This window comes from Sinocyclocheilus grahami, unplaced genomic scaffold (genome assembly GCF_001515645.1).
Source record: "Sinocyclocheilus grahami isolate Dianchi unplaced genomic scaffold, SAMN03320097.WGS_v1.1 scaffold61.1, whole genome shotgun sequence".
NCBI lineage: Eukaryota > Metazoa > Chordata > Actinopteri > Cypriniformes > Cyprinidae > Sinocyclocheilus > Sinocyclocheilus grahami.
Window position 1 is genome coordinate 3,180,733 of NW_015505240.1, and position 12,268 is coordinate 3,193,000.

The window sequence follows — 12,268 nt, forward strand, 5'->3', positions numbered from 1 at the left end:
TATCTATCTATCTATCTATCTATCTATCTATCTATCTATCTATCTATCTATCTATCTATCTATCTGTCTGTCTGTCTGTCTGTCTGTCCTATCTATCTATCTATCTATCTATCTATCTATCTATCTATCTATCTATCTATCTATCTATCTATCTATCTATCTATCTATCTATCTCAGGTAGCTGATAGGGTTGGTTGTACCTGAGGTGGACACACACACCTGAGCGAGCGACAGATAGACAGAGAGAGAGAGAGATGTACACAGTGGTCCTGCTCTCCTCCTCTCTGTTTCTCCTGCATGTGACCTGCACGCCTCAGATTCACGGTCACCACGGGTAAATACACACGCAGTTGGTCTGCAGTGTCGGGGAATGTCAATTCTCATGCTCTAAGGTCTCAGGGGTGAATATAAGGTTAAAGGTCAACACATATAATAGCAGCTAATTACATCAGACTGTCATGTAAAGGTTAGAACTGATGGACAGCAAGTTTTTGATACAAAAATAAGCATGCAATTGTCTTTCCCAGCATTGTATGTAACACGCACACACAGATAAACACATAATAATAAAGTTATATATTATTATTATAGTTATATATTATTTATTAAAAACAATATAATTTATATAAATACAAAATTAATTAAAAATAATTTTTAATTTCTGCGAGTCAAGATGTGATCATGCAAGTATAGTTTTTTTTTTTTTTTTGAAAGATTAATGCTTTTATTCAGCAAGGACACATTAAATTGATCAAAAATGACAGTAAAGTCATTTATAATGTTACAAAAGATTTTTTACTTTAAAAAAAATGCTGTTCCTTTGAACTTTCTATTCTTCAAAGAATCATAAAAAATTTGAGCAGCAAATCAGCATATTAGAATGATTTCTGAAGGATCATGTGACACTGAAGACTGGAGTAATGATGCTGAAAATTCAGCTTTGAATCACAGGAATAAATTACATTTTAAAATATATTAAAATACAAAACTGTTATTTTAAACTGTAATAATATTTCAAAATCTTACTGTTTTACTATATTTTTGATCAAATAAATGCAGCCTTGGTGAACATAAAAGTCTTCTTTCAAAAGCAAAACGTCCATATTATAGTGAATTATATACAGTATAAGCAGTAGGAGTGTGTTTGTGTATAATTGTGTGTCTGTGTGTGTGTTTCAGGAGGAGAGTGTGTGTTGGAGATGCTTGGAGTCGTCGTGTGTCTTACAGCACAGAGTCGTTTCTTCAGCCCGTACACAAACCCTACATCACCATGTGCCAAAACCACCGCATGTGTAGCACGTACAAGTAAGAACACAAAAACAAATGAACATACACATTATACTGCATAATATATCAGCGTTTCACTGGACTGTATGTTTTACAGGACAATCTACAGGGTTTCTTACAGGCAGGTGAGCAGAGCAGCTCCTAATTTACACATTTACCCAGAATGCTGTCCGGGATGGCGACGCATGCATTCACACAACTGTAACCAAGGTAAACGGACGTCTGAAAGTGTTTTCCTGTGGATTTATACCTGCATGTGTATGTGTGTGTATTTACATATGTCTCTTTCTCTAGCGGTGTGTGAGCAGTCTTGTGCAAATGGAGGCTCGTGTGTAAGGCCTAATCACTGTGCATGTCCGAGAGGATGGACGGGACGATACTGCCAAACAGGTACTCAAAAACACACACTAATGTTCATTTAATGTTATGCTATGTTCATATACGTATATATATATATATATATATATATATACATATATACATATACATATACATATATATATATATATATATATATATATATATACATATACTGTATATATACACACACACGTCTGGTTTGCTATTCTTGTGGGGACTCTAAATAGGCGTAATGGTTTTACGTATTCTATTGCCCTACACCTAAACCTACCCCTCACAGGAAACTTTCTGCATTTTTAGATTTTCAAAAAACTTCCTTCTGTGTGATTTATTAGCTTGTTTACCCGTGGGGACCTCAATTTAGGTCCCCACCGTGACATGAGTCCCCATGAGTCTGTGTGTATTCAGGTGTAAATCTTTATTTTTTGAAAAAAATTAAATAATAATAATACAAATAGTAATAAAAATAGGACATTTTATTTTTTTATTTAAAAAAAATATATAATTTTACATTTAATTTTAATTCTATAAAATTGTAATAAATGTATAAATAATTTCACAATTATATAAATATATAATTAGAAAAAGCTGTGAAAAGGTGGTTTGGAGGGGTGGAAAGTGGTCATGAAAAGCTTAATAAAAAATACTTTTTATGAATTTATTTAAGATTTTATAATAAAAATGTTTAAAGACTTTCAAAAGACGTCTTTCTCTCTCAGATGTGGATGAGTGTAAGGAAGGTCATCGCTGCTCACAGAAGTGTGTGAATACGGTGGGGAGTTATCGGTGTGTGTGTCAGGACGGATTCAGTCTGGCTGAAGATGAAATAACATGTTCAAGAATTCCTGCTCCCTCCCCGCTGCCCGCCGGGGCTCCAAAAGCAGATGCTGGTAAGACATGTATACATTATCATCAGCCGCAGACATACTGATGCAGAGACCCATCATCCACACTGCCTTAACAAACTCAGAGTATAACATTTTAGTTTTTGCAAATGAATTCATTTAAATGAGATTTATTTTACTTTTAAATATATAATTGTATTTACAATATATATGAATTTTATATACATTTAAATTATTTTAAATCATTAAAGCATAAGATTATAGAACAAGTTTGTCCAATTATAACATTTTATTTTTGATAATTAATTTTTAATTAGATTTATTGTTTTATTGTATATTTAAATATATATTCATAAATATATTTGTATTTAAGTATAATTATATTTATATACATATATTTCATATTTTAATTAAAGGCATTAAAGCTTAAGTCTATAAAACAAACTTGAAAACAAACTTTTTCCAAACTTGTTAGCGAAAATGTATATGTTGCACCCCAGCTGGCTTATTTCTAATACACACTACAATTAGATACTTTGTTTGTGACAATATCAGGACATAAATTACATACTTTTAAGTATGCAATCATTGGGACACATTATACACATTGTAATAATACCACAGATCCCCTGTTTGCATAGATCTGAATGCATTAGCCTATAATTCATCATAAGTTCATACATTTATAAACTGCTGTGGCGGTTTTGGTCCCACATTTCTGTCCACGTTTCTGCAGCTGAAAGTGTGGGAAGAGGACGCTCTCAGTTTCCCGTTTTCCATTGCACAAGGCATTGTGGGCAATATTAACCCAAAAAGCATGCACAGATGCATACTTCACAAATCCACTGGAAATCCCAGCACTTTTTATATACTGCTTTCAAATGAATAGAGACACGATAACTTCAGATACAACTTCAGATGAATAGTACATAAAAAACACAAAAGCAAAAATGGTATTAAGTGGTAATACATGACAGTGTCAGAAATGTGTGATTGTGGGTAATTGCGGGCTTTTATACGGCGGTATATGAGTGTGTTTCCCCTCTAGCGCCCCCTGCAGGTGGAGCCCTGACCAGCCTCACGGTTCATTATTACTTTTGGTACGCGCTATGCCACTCTCAACTCGTACCGTGAGTAATAGTGCACTGTGACTGGTGACCTCAGCGACAACATACAGACCAACCACCGAACCTGGCTGAAAAACCACCTCAAAACCACAATATCAGACCACCTGAACATCCAGCAGCTCATTCAACAGGGGCACGTGGGTTCTTTGTTAAGAGCATAATATCACTCCACAGATTGTATCATCTTTCTTTAACAGATCTTGACAATAGCCCCCAACCCCCAGATTTTTACCTGTCCTTTTTATACACATTTGTAATATTTTATGAGTGTTATTTTAATCCATTCTATATATTGTAGTAAAAAAAAAAAAAAGGTTTCCACTGAAGCACAAGATGTTCTTTTAGACAATTCACACTGAAGAATCAGATTTTGATCATCAGGTTTTGTTAATGTCACCTTGAGTGCTGCTGTTATTAAAGCAATAATATTTAATAAATACATATTTAATAAATTGTTGAATAATTAAAAAATAAAATACATTAATAAATAAAATAATTATCTAAAACAATCTGATAATTAAATAAATAAATCATTTCCATTATTTTCAATAAATAAATAATTTAAAATAAATTAAATAATTAAATAAATAAAATATATTAATATTTTAAATAAATTATTTAATAAATACATTATTAACTCAAATAATTGAATGAACAAAAGCATTATTTCTTTAATAAATATAAAATAATTTAATTAGATTAAATTTTCTATGCAGTTAATGAAATTTGTATTTTTCCAATAAATAAATACAAAGAACAAAAATTTTCACTAGTGGTCTCAGACATTTGGAAGTGCATATCAAAGTATTTGCATCATATTCTTGCCAAACCTCAAACTTTCCCCATTTATCACCCCCTCCACTCATTTCATTCTCTCTCTCTCTTTCTATTTCAATTTATGTCTGTCTTTTTATTCATCTGTGCTCTTTGGTCTGCTCTGGGATCGCTTTGGATATTAATCATGGATTCATGAAAGCAGAGAACATGCAGAAATATAACGTAAAACAACAGTGCTTTCTGGAAGTCGTACAAAAGCTTGCAGTCAGTTTGTGTTTTTGAATCTTGCCCAAATAAATGCATTATTTATGTTCAAAGCCTGGATCTTAATACGTAAAAAATAGAGTTGTGTGCTGCTTTACAGGTTTTAATTAAGGCTGAATATCAGTGTGTGTGTGTGTGTGGTCCGTCTCTGATTTCTGTGTGTATTCCTTTTGTTCTTAAAGGTGGAGGTTTGGGATTGGTGGCAAACGTTACCGAAGAAGTTCAGATCCTTAAAAACAGAGTGGAGCTCCTCGAGCAGGTCAGACAACCACACACACACACACCCTCAGGACACATCCTACTTCAAACGACGGGAAACTGTAGTGCGTTTGCCAAAACAGCTTATTGGTTCAAAGACTTGCTAATAGTTGAATTAAAAGCAGTAGTCAAGCTCACACATCACAGGCTCTGAAACATTTAACACTGGCAGATACAGGGATCATTAACCGGTTTTGCGGTTTACAGATATTTCTGGTAAATAACAACTAACACTTACTACACCCACTTATTACCTCACACAATTTAAACAGAAACAAAACAATACTAGCTTACTGTAGAATATGCACTGTACAAACTGCCTATAATTTCAATTAAATAAGGGTGTGATGGTGTGCAGTGTTATTTTACCATCACTGATATACTTTATAGTTTATATTATAGTTATAGTTTATAGATATATTATAGTTTATGTTAATGTTTTGAATTAGATTTTTTTATATTTTCTGTTTTCATTAGAATTTTAGTTGAAGGTTTAGTAATTTTACAGTTTAGTGTTTTTTTAGTAGGTCTATATAGGTTTCGTTCATTTTTATTTATTCACTTTAGTTCAATTTAATCTGAGTTAAAGTACTTCAAGTTATTGTTATTATTAAACTAAACCCCATAAAAATTTTTTTTATTTCAAATAAATATATATATTTTTAAATAGTTTTAGTTTTAACTAACTATAATAACCCTGGCAGTATGTAAGGATAAAACAGTAGTGTGCATAATAAATTGTTCAGAATATGATTTTTTAAATATGGTTTGTTAGTTAATTTAAAAACCCTGTAGTGCACTTGCATAGTTTGGCGATTGTAGCATGTCATCCATGCATACAGAAAATCTGTGCTACACTATACATACTACAGACTGCAAAAGTAGTGCGAGTAGTATAGTAGTATGCTGTTCTAAACATATCTTACTAACACTTTATAATAAGGACTCATTCATTAACAGTTACCAAACCAACAAGCAGAATCTTTTTTTACAGCATTTATTCATCTTTAAGTTATTAAAATTACAATTATTCATGCACGTTCACAGTGCATTAACAACTTTTGATTTTAAAAATGAATTGGTAAATGTTAACATTAAGATTAATCAATGCTGTAGAAGTATTGGTCATTGTTAGTTTATGTTAATTACAGTAAGAACTACTGTATTAAACCTTATTCTCATATTTGCCATTTGTAAAGTCACAAATTCAGTGTCCCCAAATATAAAAATACCTTCCTCTCTCTCTCTCTCTGTAGAAACTAGAGATGGTTCTGGCTCCCTTCACCACGCTCTTCCCCTTGGATGGTATGGGAGACACTAACAGCTTCCTGCCCGAGAGGACCAACTTCCTGTCGCATTCTCTGCAGCAACTAGACCGCATCGACTCGCTCAGTGAGCAGGTCGGGTTCCTGGAGGAGCGTATCGGAGCCTGTAAGCATATATTTATGTGTATGAAATGCATCTGTACAATCCGTTTCAACTGATAAAATAACAGAAACATCTTTATTAGGTGCCTGCCAGGAAAACTAGACGATCAAAGATGGGCTGCATCCTCAAGTGAAACCAATAGCTGAGAAGTCTAAATGAACAACCGCAGCACTGAGGGCCTGAGCCCTGTAAAAATGTTCAATCCACTCAAAAAACATATATAGGAAAACACAATATCAAACACACAAACTCCTTTTGGCCATTGGAGTTTTCTGGCCCATGAGCTGGAGCTTTGATTGTTTCGTAATATTTTTCAGTGTATTTCTTTCATTTAATTCTTGGTGTAAGTGCAGCTGTACGGTCTCTCCATGTTTAAGTCTGAGTTAAGAGAAATGTAAATTTATGTATTTATAAGTCCATGTTCTTCTCCCGAGTATTGCTATTGGGAAAACAATACAAAATTGTATCACTTTTTTAAACACTGTTATGTTTCAATTTTTGTAATAAAACTATTTAAACTTCGAGTGTTTCTGGAGTTTGTGGTTTCGGAAGATTACAATTTATACAAAATTGAATATCTGTGGTTTATACGATCTGTAGTTTGGAGAAAAATAATGTTCCAGAAGAAAACCTGTTTTTACTATGGAGCTACAATAGTTTATTGCATTATTAATATGCAAATGAATGCATTTACAAAATATGCAAACAGAAATTCAAAAACTCATAACTTAATTCACCTTACTTTTAGGTTATTACTGTTTGCAAATATATAAACTTGTTAGGGTTAGGGAATGTGAATTGAGCATTTGTGAATCATATTTTGTAACTAGGGTTGTGACAGTGAGGAAATTTTCCCACCGGTTAATCGACGTGTGACAGCATGTGACGGTATCACCTGCGGGGGCATTTCCTCTTTTCCTCGCTTTCCTTCGCTTTTAAATAGCTTGCAAAAGCAGCGTGCGCATTTTACTTTCACTTTCAAATAGCGACAATACGGCGTAAAGCAATTGTTCTTTTTAGTTTGTTTGAATTTTCCCTCTTTTCCTCTTGTGATGCGACTGTCGTTCGGCACGCTGCATTGAGCAGCCGCGTTCAGTTTTTAATTGTAGTGTCTGTTCTTTTACTGAACTAAATGATTTGTATTACTATAAAAAATCTAAACGACGGTGGGGGTCGGTGCTGCGGTGGGCAAGTGACTTAACCAATGTTGCAGCTTAACAACGGTATCGTCACGATATGTCAGCACCGTCTATCGCGGCAAGCATATTTGTAACTTGATTAATTAAGCCAAATATGCAAATGTTCAAACTAATTTCCATTCACAGAATATTTTTGTGCATTTCAAAAGTGCATTTTGTACATATAAATAAGGTTATGAATTTTAGGAATTCACTGTTTGCAAATATAAAATCTTTTATTAGTGAAAGTGAATAAGCCAAGTATGAAAATGCACAACAAAATTTACATTCACACAATATTCCTGTGCATTTGCAAATCATATTTTGTGAATATGAATTAGAAGAAAGTAGAAGTCTGAGAGTTGCTTTTTGGAACTATATTAACTTTTTTGTGAATGTGAATTAACTTTCACATTTGTCAATAACATTTTGTTAATACATGAATTCTGATACAATTTTAGCTCCATACTTTAAGTGTGAATCGGAACATCTTCAAATGCATAATATTTATCTATTTGTGTGTGTACATATATATAAAATTGCAAAAAAGTAATGTTTACTTTTGAGTAAAGGATCTGAGTAGGTCTACAGTCAGTATAATTGTGTGTGTATGTGTGTATATATATATATATATATATATATTTTTTTTTTTAATTCCAACACAAATAAAATGCACATCTAAAAATGCTAATATTTTTCTTTTAGGTTTGTCTGTAGTAATCGTACGGTATGGTTTACGGTACGGTTTAGATTAGGCCAAGTAAATGTGTGTAAAAAAATAAATAACTAAAAAACGGAAATAAATTGATAGACAGACGACAAAGGTCAAGAACAAATTCTACCATTCCTATTGGAAAAACAGACGATTTATTGACTCTTTGTCCTAGATGTTCTTAACACAGGTTGCATCCAGAATCTACCACAATCAACATGTTTATGTATAATCATCGTCTTATATAAAAAGTAATTTGAGTAAAGGATCTGAGTAGGTCTACAGTCAGTATAATTGTGTGTGTATGTGTGTATATATATATATATATATATATATTTTTTTTTTAAATTCCAACACAAATAAAATGCACATCTAAAAATGCAAATATTTTTCTTTTAGGTTTGTCTGTAGTAATCGTACGGTATGGTTTACGGTACGGTTTAGATTAGGCCAAGTAAATGTGTGTAAAAAAATAAATAACTAAAAAACGGAAATAAATTGATAGACAGACGACAAAGGTCAAGAACAAATTCTACCATTCCTATTGGAAAAACAGACGATTTATTGACTCTTTGTCCTAGATGTTCTTAACACAGGTTGCATCCAGAATCTACCACAATCAACATGTTTATGTATAATCATCGTCTTATATGACTTTACAGATTTTACAATGGGCTTTAGCTCATTTGTGTGTCAGGTCACCATACAAACACATTCAGCACACACAATGGACACACACACTCATACACACACATACACAAGGCTGCCCATGAAATGTCTGACAGGTTCGTCTAACGGATCTTATAATCAGAGCGTTTACAAGCTTCACCTGTTGTACATCCTTAATAGCTTTGGTGAAAATCACACAACACCTTGTACACACTGTTTCGTGAACGCAGCACGGTTTTCAGTCGGCAGGGCAAAACTGACATTGAAAACAGGGCTTATAAAATCTGTGACCGAATACACAACATAAAAGCGGGTTCAAAAATTGCATTGGTGTTTAAATTTGAACTAAATAATAACAACAACAACAGAGCCTTATTTGGACATTTAGCAAAAACCAAACTGAACATTCGTTCAAAGCAAAATGTCTCTCAGCTCAACAAGCCATTATAATGTGAAACGTACAATTCAGTCCTCTTAAATAATATTGTACATATTAAATTAAGGATGTTATACATTCTTAACAAACAATAAGAACTGCAACATCAAGCATTAAATATAAGATTCAACGATGCAATGCGATTAGAAATGTCTTTGAATGTAATTACAAATATTCATCTTAATTCACTGCCATAAGTGGTCAATACAGTCTGGTTTAATAAATATGTGTTAAATAATTGATCATTTTAAGATTAAATTATGAATGTCATTTTCAAATATTTAAATATATCTATTTTTATATGGATTTCCTTAGTTAAACTTAAGGTTGAGGATAAAGTTTAATACCTGATCTATGAGCAGCCCTCACAAATAAGCGCATGACCATTTTATGATCATCTTTCCATGTCTCATGTCAACATCCACTTAAAAATATTACAAACCTCAGCAATTTACTATATAATAATTCCAAGGGACAATTTTACAGCAGGTTTTGAAAATAAATTGTAAATGTAAAATAAATAGATTTTCGAGTTGGTCCTTCAAAATCTGAATAATAATGGCTCTTAAACACATTTGAGTTAAACTGATAACACCATAGTCTATGTAATGTGTTAGATAATAATTTTTTCGATTAGTTATTATAAGAATAATTCCTTTGTAAATGGTTTTTAGTTTTAACAAAAAGGGTTGAACAATGTTAAATACATTTTTATAAATGAAAAAGTCATTTTGTAGCCTGAAAACAAACCAAAACAGGAAAGGAGCAAAGCACTGAACTAAAGTCAACTGGAACGTATTTCTCTCCTAAACGCTAATCAAACAATCCTGATCACAGATCAATTATCAATAGTGTGTTCCACAATATTCTACCTTTATACGCAGCCAGCGGCTGAGACACTTTGGACACTTGGCACAGGAGAAGCCGCACTTGATAACGATAACAATGGAAATATTCGTTACAAACTAAACCTTTAAATGGCAAAAAGGAAACAGAACTAATAGTCAGCGCACAATCTGTTTGCGTTTTCTGAATCCTTGGTTGACACCACACAAAAAGCTTTACTCTGGAATGTATAAGACATTTCCAAATCAATCTTTTTGGTCAATAAATCAAAGTTATATAAAACAATAAAGGGGCGTATTTAAAGAAAAATACTCTTGCATAAGACTTGCATACGAAAACAAACAAACAACAACAACAACAAAAATGACAGAAGCAAAACGAATTGCAAGTCTGTCACTGATTTCCCATAATGCAAGCAAAGTACCTCGAGAAAAAGCGGCCTACACAAATGAACGAAACGAGTCTTTGTAGATCACTGAAAGGAAGAGAAACATAGAAAAGGCATGCATGTCGAACGCACATCCACAATGTTCTCAGGAAGTCGCTCCAAAACTCAACAAAGCAGTCCGAGCCGAACCAACATCAAAGAGGACGCAGTTAAAGCATCACGCCAGAAAAAAACCCGCCGTTCCGCCGCTTAGCACCCCCTGGAGTCCAACGGGAGATCAAAACTAGGCTAAGATAACATCTGCTATATGTACTGTAGTCAAGGTGAATGTATGGACATGTGTTCCTGCTTCATGAGGACGTCGGAGAGGATATTAAAGCGCCTGGTTGTCATGATTACCACCACCACAACCACAACGACGTAGTCTCAAGCCATCCTTGTTGTCGGAGCGAATGAAAGGGCGCTCAGTGGGTGGATGGCCCGTTGCTCTGCGAGGTTTGGCTGGAGATCTCCATGAAGGCCGAACGCATGACGCTGAACGATTGCTCGGAGAGCGGCGTCACATCATCTGCCGTCAGTCCCTTTGTCTCGATCTTTGGAAGAATTTTCAGAGTGATGGTTCCTGTTTGAAGAAATGCAGAAATGTTTATTATATCTATAATCGTCATCATCATCCTCATCAACAACATGCTCTAGTTTCTATGGAAGTTTGTTTCCACCACAGGATAATAAACAAATACATATATGGCGACTTTTTATCTAGGGCTGGGCGTTCGGTATCGATAATTATTGACATTTTTTATACTTTTTCAAAACAAAAAGCAATAGAATATTTTTTTTTTTACATTTAACCACTGTATTTATAATTAACACAATTTATTGAGACAACCAACAAATATTTTTTGTTTGAACAATCAAACACAATAAAAATTGAACAAATATTTCATTTCTAATGTTTTATATGCAGATTAAATAGGCCTTTATTGTATAGGTCTAATTGTCTCCCGAGGCCACAGGAGGGCGCAATGAGAAAAATAATGCAGCGCATTTAAATTGTCAAGGCAAGGAAGTAACTCTATAAAAACGTGCATTATGTCTAAATTAACTCATAAAAATCTAATAATTTCGTAAATTGCATAAACAATTATGAACAAAACAGCATCATGTATTTATGCATTGCTTAATCTAAAGAGACGACGTGCCATTCACACAGACTGCATTAAAAAACATATGAGACACAGTGAAAAGGAATAAACCTGCACAAATTCGTGACGTGTTTTCTAAACGTGTTTTAACTTTGCATGGCTTTCTATACATATCTTGCATGAGACGTGAGTGCAGCAGTCATATTTGTCCGTCTAAAAAATGCGCTGAATATGCGTTCTGTGTGAATGGCTTGGTTTCGGTTTTAACCTAATCAAGATCTTCTCTGCATTGAGCTTCTATATTTCTCTAATATTTTGAACGAATAATGCAGCAGCGGCGCGTCTCGTGGGCTAGACTTACAAAATATTAAAATGCTATACAACGTCACTTACATCACCGCATCTCGCACGCCACTGATGACGCTCCCTGATGCACACCTAACATTCAAAATGCAAATGTTTATTTTAAATTCGACTAATATTAATTATTTGTTCACAGTCTTCTCATCACAGACAGGCACAGCACTCATTTCAGCATGTGTTCGTGT

General features: G+C 33.6%; 1 protein-coding gene across 3 annotated transcripts in view; it reads left to right on the plus strand.

Annotated features, from left to right (window-relative positions):
• egfl7 (EGF-like-domain, multiple 7) overlaps positions 1-6,876 on the plus strand; it is a 20,235-nt gene extending 13,359 nt beyond the window's left edge. For 2 of the 3 annotated variants that reach the window (XM_016271279.1, XM_016271280.1), the window contains 7 exons: positions 178-334; positions 1,180-1,305; positions 1,385-1,677; positions 2,367-2,537; positions 4,843-4,919; positions 6,175-6,349; positions 6,429-6,876. In XM_016271279.1, coding sequence (XP_016126765.1) covers positions 255-334; positions 1,180-1,305; positions 1,385-1,677; positions 2,367-2,537; positions 4,843-4,919; positions 6,175-6,349; positions 6,429-6,448 — 942 coding nt within the window. In that variant the 5' untranslated portion in view covers positions 178-254 and the 3' untranslated portion in view covers positions 6,449-6,876. The remainder of the gene's footprint in view (positions 1-177; positions 335-1,179; positions 1,306-1,384; positions 1,678-2,366; positions 2,538-4,842; positions 4,920-6,174; positions 6,350-6,428) is intronic. The other variant, XM_016271281.1, reaches the window with a different exon arrangement.
• Positions 6,877-12,268: the final 5,392 nt, after the last annotated feature.